Here is a 20,219-nt window from a genome sequence, read left to right as displayed (position 1 = left end):
CAGGGCTAAGCAGACCCTGTCATGTATCCACAGGTGCATCTCAAGTAGAGCCAGGGAGGTGATCCTGCCCCTCTATGCAACACTGGTCAGGCCACAGCTGGAGTACTGTGTCCAGTTCTGTGCACCTCACTTCAGGAGGGATGTGGACAACATTGAGAGGGTCCAAAGGAGGCTGGGCCACCTGCATAATCCGGGGACAACAAGGCAGACCCTACAATGAGAGACTGCGGGACCTGAACCTGTTCAGCCTTCACAAGAGAAGGCTGGGGGGGGGACCTGGTGACTGTCTATAAACTCACTAGGGGGGGACCAGAAGGGTTTGGGAGAGACCTTGTTTACCCTAGCGCCCCCTGGAATAACAAGGAATAACAGCCATAAATTGTTGGAGAGGAGGTTTAGATTAGATGTCCGTAAGAATTACTTCACAGTTAGGGCGGCTAGGAGCTGGAACCAACTTCCAAGGGAGGTGGTGCTGGCTCCTACCCTGGGGGTCTTTAAGAAGAAGCTTGATGCCTACCTGGCTGGAGTCATTTGAGCCGTTTCTCTCCTGCCCAGGCAAGGGTCGGACATGAAGATCTACAAGGTCCCTTCCAACCCTACTTCTATGATTCAGAGCAGGAACAAGTCAACAAAGCAGCATAGTAGAAGTACACATGCCCTTAGTCAATATTAAAACCAAACCGTAGAAAAGCAGCAAGTCTGAACTTTAAACAGGGTGTGAACTGTGCGTATAAAACAGGATGAAAAAAAGCAATGGATTATACACACAATAAAGATGTTAGCACTGAGGACATACAAAGCAAAACCACGCTGGCTAAAATATCAAGAAAGAAAGGGGAAATACTTTAGCCTGCAAGGCAAAAAGTGTCCAATAACTCAAGTACAGAAGCTATATTTTCAGCTTGCAACACAAACACAAAATACAATGACGATAAACAGTAGGAAGCCATAAAAACACAAGGGCTCATCCTCAAGCGAAGCAGTCAAAGAAAGCAGTCAAAAGCTCCTGTTGTAAAAGTGCCGAGAAGACTACTGCTGAATTATAAAATCCAAAATGTACCCTTACATTTTTACTGCTCCATACCATTCTGCACAGGAATTTCAGATATTGCAGCTGTCTTCTCAAACGTAAATTAAAAGACAGCATTTTATTCCCCTGAAGAACTGATTTTGCTTTTTGGATTATCATGGATTTTGCTAAACAATTAAAGGACTCTGCTGGAGTTTAACACCAAAACATAAAACTGACATGGGACAAACTGTCATTATTATTCATACAGAATCATAACTATTCACAGCACTTAAACAGATAAATATAACCTGAAGGCTGGTGTTCCCAGGAACTTGTAAAAGAACCCCCACGCCCCACCCCCCAAAAAACTCTCTTACCACATATGTGCACACAGATTATCCTGAATTTACTTAATACTACTGTTACATCTATTTGGAAGCGTTGACTCAGTATAAATATTACACAAATACAAGCAAGCCCTGAACTTAAACCCAGCCCAAATAAACCACAGAGGAAAACTGTTTTAGCAGTCCTATCAGAGTCCCTCTTACAAGGCAATTCACAAAGCAACATTTGTCTTTTCTTAAAAAGAGACAACCCCCCCATAAATTGTCAAATCTAGTATCAGCAGATTTATCATGTGCATTCAACATTAATGAACGACATACATACACACTTTCAAATATAATTACAATTACTGGTGTTCAACACTCAAGCATTAGAAGAGGTAATAGCAACAAAATAGCATGAGGACATCTGACTCCTGATTATCACACTTGAACTGTTTAAGATGTGCCATGCACTGAAAAACAGATTATTCTGCAGAACAGATCTGCCATTAATACAAAGCTACAGACTATTATTTGTTTTAATTTGTCCTGCAGCCATACTAACTCAGACTGTAATCTTGTTATATTTCTGCAAGTTAAGGACATTTGGAGCTGGTGATTATATGAATGAGAAACCTTCAAAGCTGAAGAGATATTTTGACAGTTCCATTCTTGGCATGCTTTCTTCCCTCTGAGGCCACATGAAATCAGTGCACCAATGCCTTAAGGAGCAGTTTGGTATAGGAGTTTAACATATTTACACACAGAACCAAGGATCTTACCACTCATCATTAAAAAGTAACATGGCACTCCAATTTCAGTCTTAATAGTGCCCTTCTACCTTCAACTGGACGTTCTTCTCTGTCTATTCATAACTGCTATGCAGTGTGTACCGTTTTGCCATAAAATACAGAACCACAGACACAAATTTTAATCATATTATGTAAATAAATACATAACTACAAGAAAAGAAAGTGAAGATTGTAAAATTATGCACTCAAGTTAAGAAATGCCAGAATTAACGTTGCCCATGCAATTGTAATTTACTGTCTTGTGCACGTGTATTATAGAACAACCTACTGCATGATTATATATTTTCCAAAGGATCCCTACCTCATTCAGTACATAGAGTAGAGTATGATAACCAAGTACACAGTTATTCAATACATTTTTTTTATCCTCATTATTCATGATCCAAACCTTGTTCTAAACACATAACTACTGATTTCCTGAAAATGTGTACCGAAGGATGGGAAACACAATGAACAACAGTGAAAAGTTTAGTTTAAAATGGTTTGCCCAGTATTATCAGGAACTGTGGCACAGAACCCAAATTTCTTGGTAGAGTCATTTTTTTTTCTTTTAATTATGGAGACCATCTTCTCACTTCATGCAGCCTTTTGCTTCACTCATAACAGAACTTCTACAAAAGCTCATGCCTGTCTGAACCAATTAGTTTTTAAGGCAGGGGTCAGAAATGTTTTTGGGCCAAGTGCCCCAAAATCCCACAAACTCAACTTGGAAAATGCTGGTGTGCCAGGCCCCTTCTTTGCCATCTGCACGGAGACATGTGAGCAGCTTCCACCAGCAACGAGCTGGGCCAGGGTTCCAGACTCCAATGTAGCAACTTGCAGCCTCATGGCTACCTGCTCTAAGCAGCCCAGGCTCTTGGAGGGCTCATGCCTCCTGCCATAGAGCCCATGCTTGCTGCCTGCTACCCACCACAGATGCCGGGCTGCTAGCCACTGCAGTGAGCAGCACAGGCTCCATGGAGGGCAGCAGGGGCCTGCCCAGAGCTGTGGAGGTGCTGAGCAAAATGGCTTCATGTGCAAGGTGCCACCCTACCCTACCTTCTCCATCCTCTGTACACCACCAGTTTTATGAACTGAAGTGGCACTGACCCAACAGAATAAAAGCAGGTCATGTAACTGAAGAAAATACATACACACAGGAGGATGAATTAAGGTTGTAACAGCAACCTTAATTCTAGCATTTCATAACCTCCAAGTGCTTGACTTTGCAACCTTAATATCTTTTCAAGTTATAGCCAATTTTAAGTTGTATTTAGGTTATATACAAAAATTCTACATTTTTTTTAAATAATTCCCATCAGTGGAATGATACTGAGTCCCTGTTACTGACAGGATGGTTCTCTTAGGTCACTGTACAAGACTCTTACCAACTGAGTTTACAAGTGTCAGCAGCACAGATTGTTACTCTCTCCGAGTCAAACACTACAGGGAGAAGACATTTTGCTGGAAGTAAGGTTTGCAGCTATCTGAGGGACACCAAAGAAATGCTGGCATTCAAGATCTGAAGGGGAGTGTTATTAGCAGCTGAAGACCCCATTTGCCCATCTTCTCCCATATTTCAACCAATTCTTAAATTTTTTTCTCCAAGTCAGGCTGCTTCCTCCTCCTCCTTGCTTCCTGGGCAACCAAAAGAGAAGCATTAAGAGCACTGCAGAGTCTCCCTGGTCTCAGTCCGTTACCAAGGGAAGTGATCATAAATCCTGCTCAGCAGAGATGGAGTATTCTGAGATTTTTTTTAAATGTTACCACCTCTACCAAACTTCTGAGCAAGTAAAATAGCTGTTTTCAGCAATTCCCCTTCAATAACTTTGGGAAAATTTTCAAAGGGATAACAAAAAGACACCTGATTGGTGGTGGGACCTTTACTGAACTTGAAGTCCTTGCTCCAAAGCTCAGAGGAGCTAGTTTCTTACAGATGCTTTAATTTTTTTTTTTTTTTTAAAAAGCACCTCACAAAAAACCCAAACACAGACAAAGCAATATATCCCTAGCACAGGGGTCAGCAATATTTTTGGGTCAAGTGCCTAAAACGCACACAACCTTGACTTGTAAAATACTGGCATGCTAGACAGCAGGGGAGCTGCAAGGGGCCTGATCCTTGTTGTGCCAGTGCAGTCCTGGCCCGAGTGCCAAGCAAAATGCCTTCATGCGTCATGCTCTGGCACAAGTGCCAAGGGGTGCCTACCCTTGCCCTACCATGCTTTGAAATGGTTGACTTTTTGCTGAAGGCTGAACTTTCAGCAGAAAGACTAAGACAGGCATTGAAAATTTCGGCCCAAAATTTAAAAAGTTATACGCATCTGGAAATTCAAAGGAAAGGTCTTACAATGGAATGTGTCAAGCGATTTTAATTAAATCTGATTAACTTCCAAATTTCACCTCTCTACAATTAAAGAAAAAAAATCATATTTTAAAACTCCCATACCAGCTTCTTGCAATTCATACTGGACAATTATTCAACATCCTCTAGTCTAGTTTTTCAATGCCCACAGTAGGCATTCTCTTTCAAGAACCAGAGATCATTGCAAACAGGTATCTTCATTAAGCAATACCATACACCTTTACAATTCTGTTGCACAGACAAAATTGCAAAGTAAACCCTTACAGGTATATGTTAATATCTGTTCTGCTACAGAACAAGCACTATTTTTCATTTGACCATATATAAACCAGAGCAAAACATTATCAATTTTGTACATTTTGAAGTAGCATAAGAGGTCTCATTTCATTACATGAAGCTCTACACTGCTTTTGATTTTGTAAATTAATTTAAATAACAAAACATCTCAAGACACATAATTTGAAGTTCACAATTTCTTACACAAAAAATAACATTACTTGCCTTCATATGGTGTGTCCGGAGGTCCTGCTATTTCTCCTCTTAATTCTGTAAAATTCTCATCTACAAGATCTACTTTAATTTGATTTTTGCTCGTCTTAAAAATAAAGAGAAACAAACAGTCATGAGTAAGCATTTGATATACAGGGTCCCTAAAAAAAAAGAGAGAAGGTATTTTAATATTTGAGAGACTTCCAAAATAACCCAATTCAGAAGGCTGTGTTCCAGTTGGAGTTTTAATTCATTTAAAGACAATTTTCTGCAGCATTCTAATTCTCAAAAATGGTATTTATAAAGCTACTATACCAGGCAAGGGAGCTTGGGGGCAAATACAGTAGCTAAAACTACTTTCAATTTTTTTAACTGATTACATTTCAAGTTGATAATGACCCTTGAAATTGACTATTTACTCTGAATATCCAACTGGAAAAATAAATTGACTTGAAGAATTACGTATTTTAAAACTAATTGCTTTAAATAGAAAATAAAATTTCAAGCTTAATCACCACTTTCATTGGAATAAGACGACTTCCCAAAATAGCTTACTGACCTATTTTTTAAATAGTATAGTACTCTGAACATAATAGTGATAGAAGCCTTGTTTTAAAAGCATCTATTCTGCAAGGGGTTAACAGTTATTTATATACCTAAATTCCCCATTCTGTCACCTCCCCGCTTTCACACCCTACACAACACATTTTAAATAAAGTCACTAAGATACAGTTTATCATCTCCAATTTCCCAAAATATTTTCATACTGATTTGATAGAACTGCTTCAGAAATGGATTTAAGCCAGAATGACATATTCCATTCAAATTAGTTGTCCAATTCCACTCCCAGAGACCAGCATTAACAAAGCTTGTTCAAAGTTTTCCAAGCAGAAGAGACTTTTACTACAAAACAAGCTCTGCCTTCAGAAAGATTAATACCAAAAGATTATTCCCAGGTAAAATTCTATACTTACTTTTGTAGGCTAAGTTCACTGCAGAATATGGGCATCCTTTTATTCCCCTGCTACAAACTCCTTGTATGCCTTCATTCCCTCCCCTCTGAATGCAGAGAAACAATTCCTCCAGATCAGGGACCCTACGTGGGTGTCCCCATTCTCACTTCCTTGCTATCACCAGTACTATTTCTTTTCCTTTGGCCTGGGAGGCAAATCATCCATAGTGTCAACATTCCGCATTACTGGAAAAATGAGCAGAGCTGAGAGATAGGTTGGTGTTACACTGGAAAATACTGGTCTTCAACTGATTGTTTGGCCTATAGACCATAAGAGATGATCCTGGGTCTGGCAAGCAAGAGACAGGGACTTTCTATGATTCAATGACTTCTTGTACTTTGCATTTCCCCCTTCCAATTCCGTGAATTTCACCAAAGCAATGGTATTCTGCCAAAGACAACAAACTATTCTGGAACTGTGGCACATTCCCATGTGACACGCATAAAAACAATTGAGATTTAAAATATAAAAAAAAATTTTCCTCAGCCAACATGTAGTTCCAAAATTAAGATATTAAACGAATTTAACTCTCTCTTCTACTTACAAACCTAAAACACCAAAAACTGAATCTCCATAATTGAGGATGAATGTCATACTTCAAAAGCAAGGATTCAACCGCACTGTTAGATAAAGAAAACAGCACGTCCTTCCCCAAAAAAACAATTACTTTGAATGGTTTATGAAGTTAGAGACCTTACAAATTAATCTATTCATCAGTTTACAAGTTACAAGCAATTTTAATAGTACCTACTTTCACTCAGTATCAAATCTTTTGCCATCCCAAACAATGTCAATTCAAGTATCATCTCTATATGAAAATGAGAGTTGAACACTTAAATAGATCTTAAGACATTATTTAACAATTTATGATATACTTTCTCTATTCGTAGTTTCATAGCTGGTAGGGTCGGAAGGGACTTGAGCAGATCATCAAGTCTGATCCCCTGCCACGGCAGGAAAGAGTACTGGGGTCAAATGACCCCGGCTATGTGTTCATCCAGCCTCCTTTTAAAAGACCCCAGGGTAGGAGCCTGCACCACTTCTCTTGGAAGTTGGTTCCAGATCCTAGCCCCCCTGACGGTGAAGTAGCGCCTCCTGATATCTAGCCTAAATCTACCCTCTGCCAGCTTGTGACCGTTATTTCTTGTCACTCTTGATAGTGCTCAGGGGAACAGGGACTCCCCCAATGCCTGCTGGTCCCCCCTGAACAGTTCATAAACAGCCACTAGGTCTCCCCTCAGCCTTCTCTTGTGGAGGCTGAACAGGTTCAGATCCCTTAACCTGCCCTCAGAGGGTCTGCCCTGCTGATCCCTGATCACGCCGGCAGACCTCCTCTGGACCCTCTCCATGTTGTCCACATCCCTCCTGAAGTCCGGCGCCCAGAACTGGACACAGTACTCCAACTGTGGCCTGACAGTGTCACATGGAGGGGGAGTATCACCTTCTTGGACCTTCCTGAGATACATCTGTGGATGTATGACAAGGTACGGTTGGCCTCCCCGATTGCTTCCCTACACTGTTGGCCTATGTTCATTTTGGCATAAATAATGACTCCAAGATCCTTTTCCACCTCTGCACTGACGAGAAGGGACTTCCCCAGCCTGTAGGCATGCTGCTGGTTCTTCCTCCCCAGGTGCATCACTTTGCACTTGTCAGTGCTGAAACCCATCCTGTTCTCATTCACCCATCCCTGTAACCTGTCTAGGTCTGTTTATAGCCTATTCCTCCCTTCTAGCATGCCCACATCCCCCACATCTTACTGTCATCTGCAAATTTGAACAGGGTGCTTTTTATCCCCTTGTCTAAGTCACTGATGAAGTTGTTGAACAATGTGCACCCAAAGACCAAGCCCTGCGGAACCCCATTGCCCGCATCCCTCCAGATCAAAAATGACCCATCTACCACCACTCTCTGGGTGTGGCCCTCCAGCTAACTAGTGACCCATTGTTCTTCATTAAAAAAGTTCCTCTTTCAGCAGTAACTAAATAGGTAGTGTTTTTATTCAAACAAATTGGAACAACTTTCGTTCAAAATAGCTGCTATTACAACACTGAAAAAGAGAGGTGCAGATTGCCTTCAGTTAAGGCAAGGGTGGGCAAAGTGGCAGATCCAGCCAGCAGCCAGACTGCATTTCCCAGCAGCACCTGCAGCTGGTTTTCATGGAGACCCCAGCATGGCACGGCCGTAACAGCACAGGGCCAGGGTTTTCACGGAGCCGGCCCCAGCAGTGCTAGCAGGGCATGCAGCGGGGTGGGGAGCTGTTCCAGGGCTGAGCCACCACAAAATCCTGGCCCTGGAGCAGCTCCCTGTCCAGTCACATGCCCTGCCAGTGCTGCTGCAGCTAGTCTCCATGGAAACCCTGGCCCTGTGCCATCACAGCCCCATCACTGCTGGGATCTCCATGAAAACCAGCTGCAGCAATGTGGGCAGGGGCTGCTGGGAAATACAGTCTGGCTGCCGGCTGGATGTGCCATTTTGCCCAACCCTGCCTTAACTGAAGGCAATCTGCACCTCTCCCTTTCAGTATTATAATGACAGCCATTTTGACAGAAGGTTGCATTGGCAACTGGCTCAGGTCTATCCCAGAGAGTTGTAATTGATAGGATGGCCTCATCCTGGATCAGTCTCCAGTGGTGTCCCACAGGGATCAGAGCTTGGGCCTGTGCTCTTTAACATCTTTAACAATGACTTGGACGAGGGGGTGGAAAGCACAATGATTAAGTTTATGGATGACACCAAGCTGTGGGGAAATGCAGGCACATCTGAGGATAGGGTAAAGATCCAGGATGACAGACTGGTCCTATGGGCTGAACGCAATCAGATGAGGTTCAATAGGGACAAGTGCTGGTTCCTTCATCCGCGTAGGAAGAACCTTCACCACAACTCTATGATGGGTGGCGATTCACTGGCTAGCACTGCACCTGAAAGGGACTTGGGAGTGACAATTGACCAGAAGATGAATATGGGTCAACAGTGCAATGAAGTCTCCAGCAGGGCAAACAGAACTCTGGCACGTATCAGCCGATGTGTTGCAAACAGATCCAGAGGTGTTCCTCCCCCTCTAGCTGGCACTGGTGAGGCCATAGCTGGGAGTACCATGTCCAGTTCTAGACACCACTCTTCAGGAAGGATATGGATAAGCTCAAAAGGGTACAGAGAAGGGCCAGCTGTATGATTAGGGGCCTGGAAGATAGGCCCTATGGAAAAGAGACTCTGGGAACTGGGTTTGTTCAGTCTGGCCAGGAGAAGACCAAATGGTGACTTGAAAGCCGCCTACAAATACATCAGGGGTGAACATGCAGATATAGGGGAGCAACTCTTCAGAAAGCACCTACAGGGAGGACGAGGACCAAGGAAAAATTTAGGTTGGACATTAGGAAAACTTCTTTTCTGCAAGGATATCTATCTAGAATCTGGAATACGTTCTCAGCAGAGGTGGTGCAGTCACCACCCTTGGAGGTTCAAGAAGAGGCTCAACAAGAGCCTCACTGAGCTCATTTGAGCACAACAACCTCCTGCCCATGGCAGGGGACTGGACTTGATGATCTTACACCTTACTAGGCCCCCTTTGCACATATTCCAGTCTAAAGTAATCGTTCCATAAGAATATCTAAATCTCCTTGTATAATAATCCAGTCCTTTTTGACACTGGCAATACCCTGGTGTAATCTGCAAATTTTACAAGGACATATCTATACTGCAGCATCAAGGTCTCTGATAAAATCACTTATGATAGGTCCTAAACCCAATCCCTGAGGAACACCACCAGTAACCCTTCTCTGATCAGACAATTCACATTTCAAATACCATGTAAAACAGCACTAATACCGTACTTCTTACTATTGAAAATACCTCCACTGATATTCCTAGGAATGAATTTGCCTATCATACTTGCATTATACTAGAAACTAATATAGACAGCCTGTGATCAAATTATATACTTAGGACTTTCTTCTCAGTTATTTCCAAAAGATAAGATCACAGCTGACTGCAGAAGTTCTTATTCTTAGTCTATGTGCAAAACTATTAAATTTCATCCTTTTTCTATTACTTGGTCCCAAAGATTATCCCATTCTGTCTATACACCAGAATTCTCTTCTATATAGACAATATTTCCAAACAAGTACCAGCAGAATTTCATCAGCACACTCCCAACAAACTTTTGTATCAATATCACTAGTGAAAATAATACACAAATCAGTCCCAAGACTAATCCTTGAAAGACTCCACTAGTGACCTCCTTTCAAGCCATTCAATATTATCTACTTCAGGCTAGGTCTTTTGCCCATTTTCAAATTCCTCTAACTAGTTCCCCTCCCCATTACTTTCCTTTGGTAAATCCATGATGCATTTTATGGTCTTTTCCATTTACTCCCATGTCTTTGTTCTTACCTTCAAAAGTTGTTCTAAAGAGCTCCACACTATTAAAATCAAATTAAAGGCCCTGTAGCTGTGCAGATTACTCTCCTGTTCTTAAATATAGGCCCTGCATCTGCTGCTTTCCAAATATATGAAGTTGTCCCAACTCGATGGATTTGTTAAAAATACAGGCTGCTGGTCTTGCAATCTTATGTGCCAGTTTCTGCTCCAAATCCTGAGACTCCTGAATCTGGAGTTAACTGAATCCTGAGTTTTTCCACCATCTCCATCATGGCAATTTTCATTTCATACCTCTACTAACCATTCTGCCTCCCTGACCCATGTTCAACGCCCATTCCTACTGAAAACAGAGGCAAAACATTTCCACTGCTTTTGTGCCATACCTAAATTATTATATTCTCTACTTTACCCTCATAGTATAGCAGCCCTGCTCCTTTCTACACTATTTTTTGTGACTAAAAAAAAAAAGAACCCCCCCCCCAAAAATTTTCCTACAAATGTTTCTACCCTTGCAAGGCTTACCTTCAGCTTAACTTTTGGTAGTTCTTATTCTATCCTTCTACATCTTGATCTCAAACACAACATAATATCCTCAGACTTTTTTTTATTCCTTGTAGGCTTATGCCTGAACCCCTTGAGGTTCATCATCCCAATCAGGTTTGGGGCCTTTCTTACAAGTTTTCTTCTTTGATTGGAATAAAGATTCTATTGGTTTTATCACCTTTGACTGTAAAGAACCTATAAAAGTATTCTTTATTCGAAGTCCCTACCCTCCTCAGTCCATCTGACTTCAGTAAATAGCTTTCTGAGTTTATTAAAGTTTGTTTTAGAAATCAAGAACCTTAGCTACACACCTTGTTTCTTTCTACTTAAACTGAATATACTCATGATCACTCAAACGAGTTATTTTCTACAACTATCTATAATTTGCAGTTGTCATTACTTACAACACTACATCTAAAAACTATATCCTGCAGGGTTGATTTAGTGACTTTTTGACAAAAGAAAAACATTAAACTACTTTTTGCATCTTAGATTATGTAGGACCTACCATTATAAGTTACATTATTTCTCCCATATGTTTCTGGGACATTATCAGCAAGATTCATATTTTTATGAGAGACTAGCTGTTGTTTTTTTTTTTATTTATATGGAAATCCAACTCCAGAAGTCATGCAGATTTCCAGGACTATCCTCTTTACATTCTGGCCAAAGTGATGTTGACTGAAAGAAACTATTTATCCATAATATTTCTTCTTCTTTTCCAGACTAAAACATCTTTAATGAATGATGCTACCAAACCACATTTACTTTTACTTCTATATGTCTTGAACAAAAGACATACTTTAAATGCCTGTGTTCCAGGCATCTCTCTTCTACCATGTTTCTGTTATCCCTATAACAACCAGTCCCACATCCTGCACCGGTATTCCCAAATTACTCCATTCCGTTGCCTAGCTTCCCATACTTGGTTCTCTAGTCAGATTAGACAATTGTTTTACTAACTGTAATGTCTGTGTAACAACTGTTCTCACTAATATCAGTACTTTCTCCTCCTATCCATCCTTTTACTCACTGATACTCCTTTTAACCATTCCTATATTTAGCTAACAAAATTTCTTCTTCCTGGCTACTAAAACCAGGCACATACGTCTCTCCCAGCCATCTTCCCTCATTTTTTAATTTACAGCTCCTCTTAGCTTTCTCAGGAAGAAGTTGGCATGACTGCTATCACCTGAGAAGCTGGAGTCCTTCTTTCAAAAAATAAATAAACAAATACAAACTTTTTCCTGAATGCTTCCAGGTAGTCAAAATCTTCACTGCACCTACCACTGAACCACCTATTGATCTGTGCTATCTTGTCAAGCCACCCTCTTTGTCTAGGAACCAGAAGAATTTCACACAAGATAACCTGAGCCTCTACTATTTGAGTGCCCTGTCCTGCCAGGCACAATCATCTTAGCAAGATAACAGATGGATATAATTTGTCCCATTCTGAAGAACAAGCAATAGATTCCTCCATGCTCCAGCAGGATCCTTGCTCCAGGAAAGCAGCATGTTCTTCTATCAACATTTCTTTAAAAAGTGTCCGCAGTTGCAAAGACCTGTCTCACTTGAATTCTGGTATCTCTTTCTTTTACCCTTCTGTCTGTGGATCATTCTGTTTTCTCAATCTTTGGTGTTTCATCCTCATGTCTCTTTGTACCCCTACCTCCAGCTACTTCCATTGCCGCCTAAGCTTTCTCTTCCTTGCTACACCATCTATTTCTGCCTTTTCCCCTCTCCATTTTCCAGTGAAGCAAAAAACTGTTCCTCAATACTACTGATCAATCAATGATAAAAAGGAAAAAGGTCAGAAAACCTAAGTGCCACAATGCATGCCACCAATATAGGAACACTCTAAGAAATGAAACACTGTTGTCCTAAACACTCACCCTTACCCTGCAAACTCATCACCACCCAAAATATTTTAAAATATTTAGTATCAAAAGAAAGGATATCAAAGTTGAGCACATATTTTTAGAAGTTTTGCTAATGAGTTTTCTTTATACTATACCTACACCCTTAAACCTGCAAATATGTGAAAAGTGCTGATAACATTAATTGCTACAAACACAGTGGAAATTCTACTGGATCAACAAGTTTGAAGCAGCTATAGGACACTAACAGCAGAAGCACTACAAGTGAATTTTAGCAATACATTTTCCAACGCCTATAATGATGTCAATGATGCACAGCATCAGATGACAGAGCAAGTGTCCAGTGTCAGATTATCAGCATACAAATGCCTGCTACAGAACTGGCAATTTCTAGATGGTCTGTACTAGGCATTACAAAAATGTGCACTGCAAAATATTTATGTAGTAATTACACATACAAATGTGTACGCAGTAATTGAAAAAATAAGTAGTAATTACTTCCAATTTGGATATCAGCGTTAAAGGTGGGTGACTGAAAAACCTCTGCCCATCAGTCATGCTTGCACACAACTCACCACAAACTTGTTACTGGGTGACAGAAGCATGCAGATAAAGAGTCTAGCATAGGCTGAACTGGAACTGACCTTATACTGATCTGTAAATAACAGGGTTTTTTGTCAAGCACAATTTAAAGTTCAACATTATTCTAATCTTAATTCCTAGACACAGAAATTTACCCAAGATCAGCATTCCCTCTAAAATGTGTGGCGTGCGCGGCTACGCAGAAATGCTCATGCCACACAGCCAGGCACGCATGCTGCGCAGTTCTGAGGGAATACTGCTCAAGATACATGCAGAAGGCCCACATTCTACCTTAACCAGGCCTACAAACATACATGCATATATGCAAAGTCTAGTGAGCAAAATATAATGTATTTAACCATACTAATTTTGCATCAAATTTGACACGATATTCATTGTATTTTAAATGCAAAACAAAATGCATGCCATTTATAATTCTGTATTTAATTCAGATAGTTCCATTTATGACTAAATTTATATTCAATACATGTTACCATATCAAAACTATCTTAAGATGTAGTTTAAAAAGTCTCACTGAGGTGTGTCTAAACTTTCACACACTATTTTGAAAAGTCACATCAAATGTTTGTGCAAAATGAAGCAAGGGAACTTTCAAAGGCACAAAGTTTTATCAAGAAATTGATTTAGATTAAGGTAGGGTACAACTTTAATGCATAACAGCTATTCCAAAAAACTCCCCATGCAGATGAGCTTCTACAGACCTTGAATGTTTCATAAAAGCTGCAGTTGTTATTTAAGAGCTGACACACATTTGTGGGTTCAGTGCGGGGGGGGGAGGGGGAAGTGTAATATTTTTCTCCCTGTCTTTTTCATCAAGGCCTCTTTCACTCTGATTTGACATTTTTTCTTTACATCTACTTAATTTTTGCTCTACAGAAAAGACCTTCTAGAAAAATCTTTAGGCACACAAACAAAAACTAAACAATACTATCTACTCAGATAAACATGTTTGGCTTTAATTAACAGATGAGTTTTAAAATTCAGTACTTTGGTAAGAATGGTCTAATGAGCCAGAATGCAAAGGTACTGCCCACGCTCAGAACATCAGTCATTTTTGTTTGAGATGCACATGGATACATGTAACATACGCTGGAGGGAAGCTGAATTCAATAAGGTGACTGGAGCACGCAAATGTACCCAACTGGCCTCATTTCTTTCAAGGCCACAGCACGCTTTGCTAGTTACATGGCGTTATGAACTTCTCAAATTCAATGGTTCTAGCAATCTGATTGGCTCTCTAGAGCTCAACCCTAATGTAAGCATGGCTATAAATATTCTTGTAGTCTTCCTTAAAAGCTCCACAATGCATTCTAAAGGCCAATTTGTGCAAAAGTTTGCAGGGAGGCACAGGCTGGCTTTTTGTTAGCATAAATTTTGCTTGGCCTCCTATGAGAGGCTGTTTTTTCCCTGCAGAAGTGACTCTGCAATTAGATTTTTAAGGATAACCATTTTCCCTAAGATAACACATATCCTTATATTTCCAACTTGGACCATCAGTGAATATCAATTGTTTCTGCTTAACAGTGTGAGGAAAGCACTTAAAGTTTATGTCTTCAAAGGCTACAAAGGCCTCCAGATGCAGGGCTTCAACAACACTCATGGGGGGGGGGGCACACTGGCTGCAGGCGCTCTCCCTACTTGCCTCTTGAGATTCAGGGCAAGTCATTTCAGCCCACAGCCTGTAGAGGTAGGCACTTTCTCTCTAAACCATACACTGTAATATGCATATATTAATGCAATAAGACATTTCACAGAATCAATTCCAACACTGCATTTTTCCCCCCAAGGGGTAGAGAATCTGCAAGAAAAGTAAACCAACAAAAATTGTAAGAAGTGTCAACAAATTTTAAAAATTGAGAAAAGGACATCAGACTCTCACAGAAAGGGTAACAGGAAACAACACAGCAGTGAAGAAAACCTAGTTACAACTCTCCCCGGTGTTAAGCTCAGGACTAAAGCACCACTTTGTCATTTTTAGAGGCATTCAGACCAACACAATACTAATCAGGGTGAATAAACCTATGGCCAATTCAACCAGGAATAAAGTAACACACTCATGCATAGACAGGTTTATCTATCCACAACACACAAGGTTGCAGAATCTGCATAAACAACACTGAACTCCACAGATGGGCAGCATATCCAAATACATGAACTGACCTGTGTGTGCAGGTCCCTTTGTAGTACACTGGCTGTGAATTGCAACCAAGACCCAGGTCACACAATTTCTTTTTTAATTCTACTTATGAGTTCATCCACATAAATTTCATACAGGACAAAGCTCAACATCACAACACCTAGATGCCATAATGACTCTAGATGTAAGTTATTAGCCTGGGTGAAAAATACCTCTGTCACCATCCTAATCATCTCCCCCACCCACTCACAAAAATACACACCTATTTATTTCAGTATTTGTTAACTTCTCATCCCAAATGAGTAAGCTCTGCTCCTCTTCACCATTCTACCACTTTAAAGGAAACCTTTCTTGCTTTATATCACCTGCCTGGGTACACTAGAAACTATAGATTCATTGATACACCAGTCCGACATCAGATCAGTACCAATATAAATAAAACTGTCTGTGTTGGAAACTAGCCTGATAATTTGGTCGATAAAATGCCTGTGCCTGCATGCAGCCACAATGCAGCACCCAGGCAGCAAAGAGCACAGCCAGCAGCATGGAGAGCTGCCTCCAGCTGGTAAGTCCATTGTGGTGGCAGGGAAGGAAGGGAGGGAAGGGGCAGATCAACCCCTCCAGGGTGAGGGAAGGGACAGGGGCAGAGGCAGGCACTGCCCAGCCAGGGCAGGGCAGAGGACAGGATGGACCCATGGTGTGTTTTGGGGGGGGGGGGGGGGGGGGCAGGCAGCTCATGTGCCCCCAGAGCTGCACAGGGCAGGCGAGCCGGTTGGAGCCAGGCTCTTCTCGCCGGGGTCTGGCCTCAGGACAGGGGTTATGGAGGGGGCTGCAGCCACCCCAAATTCTGCCATAGCTCCCTCCCACCACTGCTGCCGCACACCCAGAGCAGCCACAGTTCTTCCCGGCTCAACCCTGCCACCTGCTGGAAAGAGCCATGGTTGCGCCAGGCACACACTGGGAGGGAGCTACAATGAGATCTGGGGTGCCCGCAGCCCCCTCTGTAGCTGCCCCGAGCCTAGACCACGGCGAGAAGAGGCCAGCGCAACTCCAGCTCCAGCCCTCAGCTGCAGCCCATGCATCCACCCCATGCAGATGAGGGGGCCACATACCCCCCATGCCCTACCAGGGTGCGTGCAGCTGTAGGAGCCCCCCCCTCCCCAACCAACTGTGGGTCTATCCTGTGCCCTGCCCCAGCTGGGCAGCACCTGCACCCGCCCCTTCCCTCCACAGGGAGGGATGGATCTGCCCACCCCATCTCTTCCCTCCCCTCTTCCCTTCCACAATGGACTTACCAGCTGAAGGCAGCTCTTCATGATGTATTGGAAATCAAATTATTATCAGCCAATATGCCTCTTTAAAAATCAGATATCGGTGTCGGCCCCCAAAAGCTCTATCAGTGCACCCTTACTAGAAACCCTGTAATTTTTATATCTTAACTTTCACTTGGACCTACATATTCCTTCCTCTTCCTTTCAAGGCAAAAACAAAAGCTTCAGAGTTTTTGTATGCTGTATCTAGTACTTAAAATACAAGCTTAACTTGAAAAACAGGAACAGAAAACGTTAAAATATGTTCAGCAGTGTTAAATGTGCTGTTTTCCACTTACAGTAAAACTGAATGTTGAATGATTTCCATGACCTGGGAAGTTTTATGAAAAAATGTACATCTTTTTTGTTTCTCCATTTTGGACAAGTTTGTTAAATCAAGTTTGCTACCTTTATCAGAAAGTTTGATATTAAGCAGAATTTTTGTACAGCTCAAAAATCCTGAAGTCATGATTAGAGAGTTAGAATTTTCATGATTCGAAGAAGGTTATATTGTGTGACCATCCAAAACCATAGCAGCCTGCCTGTGGTCTTGACATTTCTGGTTCAGGAAACTTTTTTTTTTTTTTTTTTTTTTAAATGAAAGTTGATGACTTAAAAACCAAGATTACTGTAAGGCTGCTCTCACTTTTTACAGACATGGTAAAAGTTAAATTTTGTAAATAGAGAAATAAAATGAGATATTTTAACCAAAAGGTATTTTAAGTTTGAAGTTTCTGTACCTAGCAAAAGTTAAGGAGATGCACTAAATTCAGAGTTTGATATAGGGGAGCTTAGGGAGGCTGAGCCCCCCCCATAAGAGATGAGACCCCCCCTGTAAGATTTGAAAAATCAACCTGGGAGAGCAAGGGGGAAGTCTCCAATTTTATTAGGGCATCCTGATAGGCAGCCCAGTTTTTGTGGGGGGTATTTTGCAGACCTCCCCCAAGAGTCCAAGTGCAATTTGAATCCTGACTACTAGATTCAACAGGCAAGTACCTCATAAAACCCTTTTTCCACCTATTTTAATTCCATAGTAAAAATGTTCTTTAGGCCAGCACCTAGCATACAAATGACTTGAGAAAAGGTCTTAAAATAAAAAAAAAATTCATCGTTCGCTTTCATCGGAAAGGAACAATGAAACAAAACAAGACCCCCAAGCAATAATATTCTGTTCAGTTATACAATCTAAGTAAAAAAACAAATCCCAGACTGAAGGATTTTAAAGTTTAATACAGCCACATACAATACACTACTTCAGTCTTATTGGCAAAAATGTAGGAAGTTTGGAGAAGGCTATTTTTTAAAGGCTTTTTTAAACAAATGTGTTTTCAGAACATGTTTAAGTCAAGAGATTTTCTAACTTCAAACGAATAAAGTTTTTTCCAGTGTAAATCGTGATACAGAACCAACATAATGAGAAACATAAGAATGCAAAATGCATCATTTTAAGATGGGAGAGGAATGAAAAAGATAAAGCTGCCTACACATGTGCTGGTTTATGTTCCAATTAGAACACTTCAGCATGGCCTTACCATCACATGCATAAGTCCCTGTATGTTTTTAAATGGCCATGGGGGCCACATGATAGGCAGCCAGGGGCAGATAAATATTAATTTTCTAAATTTGTTAAGGGCCCCGCGGGCCGGTTAGAATGGCCTGGCAGGCTATATCTGGTCCACGGACTGCCTTTTGCCCACCCCTACGTTAAAGGCACAAACAGAAATGACAATTTTTACCTGACCTGGCCCCAGAAAGCAGTAGATAGCCGTGACCAAATACAAGTGCACAGCTGCAAACAGCCTAAAATATGGCCGACTGGGTGAAAATCTGACCCTTCATTACAAGGCATCAGATATTACAAAATGTAGCCTCTATTATAGCTTGCGTCTGTGGAGCTCCCAGCCTGTTGCTGTTTTCCGGATGGGAAGGGTGAAAAGGAGTGGAAGGAGTTCAATCTGAGAGGTTTTTAGGTCCCATGGACAGTGGGAAGGGTATATTGCAGCCCCCACCCCCATCCCAAGGTGGGGGGGCTCCAATTCACCCACCCCAGCCCCTCAGCACTAGCTAGGAAGCCTCAAGAATGAGCTCCCTCCACTGCCTTTTCCCCTCCCATTCTGAAAACAGGAGGCACTGGCAAAGAGCCTGGCCATTGCTAGGGGAACCTGGCAGCAAGCAGAGCTAGATTCCCCTCCCTCCTGGAACCAACCCTGAACTTCTGTTTGGTCTGAGGTAATGCTGTAACTTGGAACACTTAGCAAAATCCTTCTGAGTTACAGCCAGGAGCTGCACTTCTGTCTGAACCCTTATAGAAAGCATCCTAGATTTCATAGGCATTAGGGCTGGAAGGGACCGCACAAGATCACTGGGTCTAGCCCCTGACACAAGGGGTAGGAAGTCTGCCCCCACGGATGGTGGGGAGCATCCAAATGTGCCTTAAAGGCATCCAGAGTAGGTGTTTACACCACTTCTGGGGGAAGTCTGTTCCAGACTTAAGGAAAAGCTTCTTTGCTGTCAAGTTCCTAATGTCCAGTCTAAAATAGTCTTCCTGAAGTTTGGGACTGTTAGACCTAGTCTTCACTTGGGGTGTCCTGGAGAACAGACATTCTCCCAGTTCCTGGTGCACACCCCTAATATATTTAAACTAGGCTTTAAACTAGGCTCACTGGGGGAAGGGGAAGACTAGGGTGGAGGACTCATCGGACTGCCAGACCAAGCAACACCCACAAGTACAACCAACCCAGCCTCGACCGACGAGTGAAACATATACACAGGTAACCAACACGTGTCACAGTAATGCTGAAAGGGGGCCAGTACACACATCCACAGGAAGCCTCAAATGCCTCTACACAAACGCTCGTAGTTTGGGAAACAAGCAGAAGGAACTCACCCTCCTGCTAGCTGACACCAACCTGGACATAGTGGGGATCACTGAAACGTGACGGGACTCAACGCATGACTGGGCAGTGAATGTCAAGGGCTATAGGCTGTACAGGAGGAGCAGGATAGGAAGGAAAGGTGGGGGCGTGGCACTTTACATTAAGGAGGAATACCCATCCTCGTCAATTAACAAAGAAACAGAGGAAGGGCACTCTGAAGTGCTTTGGGTTAGAATACAAGGCAGCCCAGGTGAAAGAGACTTAACAGTGAGGGTCTACTACAGACCTCCCAACCAAGGGGAAGAGCTCGAACAGGAATTCTTAGGTCAGCTCATGGAAGAAGTGAAGTCAAAGAATGTGGTAGTCATGGGGGACCTGAACTTCCCAAACACCTGCTGGGAAGCGCAGTCAGCCAGATCTGACCGCTCATGTAGGTTCTTAGCCAGAATGCAGGACCTCCATCTAACCCAGGAGGTGCACAGCCCCACCAGGGGAGA

At 42.1% G+C, this 20,219-nt stretch overlaps 1 protein-coding gene across 2 annotated transcripts in view; it reads right to left on the bottom strand.

The window, feature by feature from the left end:
* UBE2K (ubiquitin conjugating enzyme E2 K) overlaps positions 1-20,219 on the bottom strand; it is a 59,969-nt gene that overhangs the window by 26,824 nt on the left and 12,926 nt on the right. Inside the window, exon 3 of one of the 2 annotated variants that reach the window (XM_019552846.1) lies at positions 4,996-5,090. In XM_019552846.1, the coding sequence (XP_019408391.1) occupies positions 4,996-5,090 (95 nt within the window). The remainder of the gene's footprint in view (positions 1-4,995; positions 5,091-20,219) is intronic. The other variant, XM_019552847.1, reaches the window with a different exon arrangement.

Source organism: Crocodylus porosus, unplaced genomic scaffold (assembly GCF_001723895.1).
Source record: "Crocodylus porosus isolate Cpor-Errol unplaced genomic scaffold, CroPor_comp1, whole genome shotgun sequence".
Lineage (NCBI taxonomy): Eukaryota > Metazoa > Chordata > Crocodylia > Crocodylidae > Crocodylus > Crocodylus porosus.
This window is presented reverse-complemented; position numbering and strand designations above follow the sequence as displayed.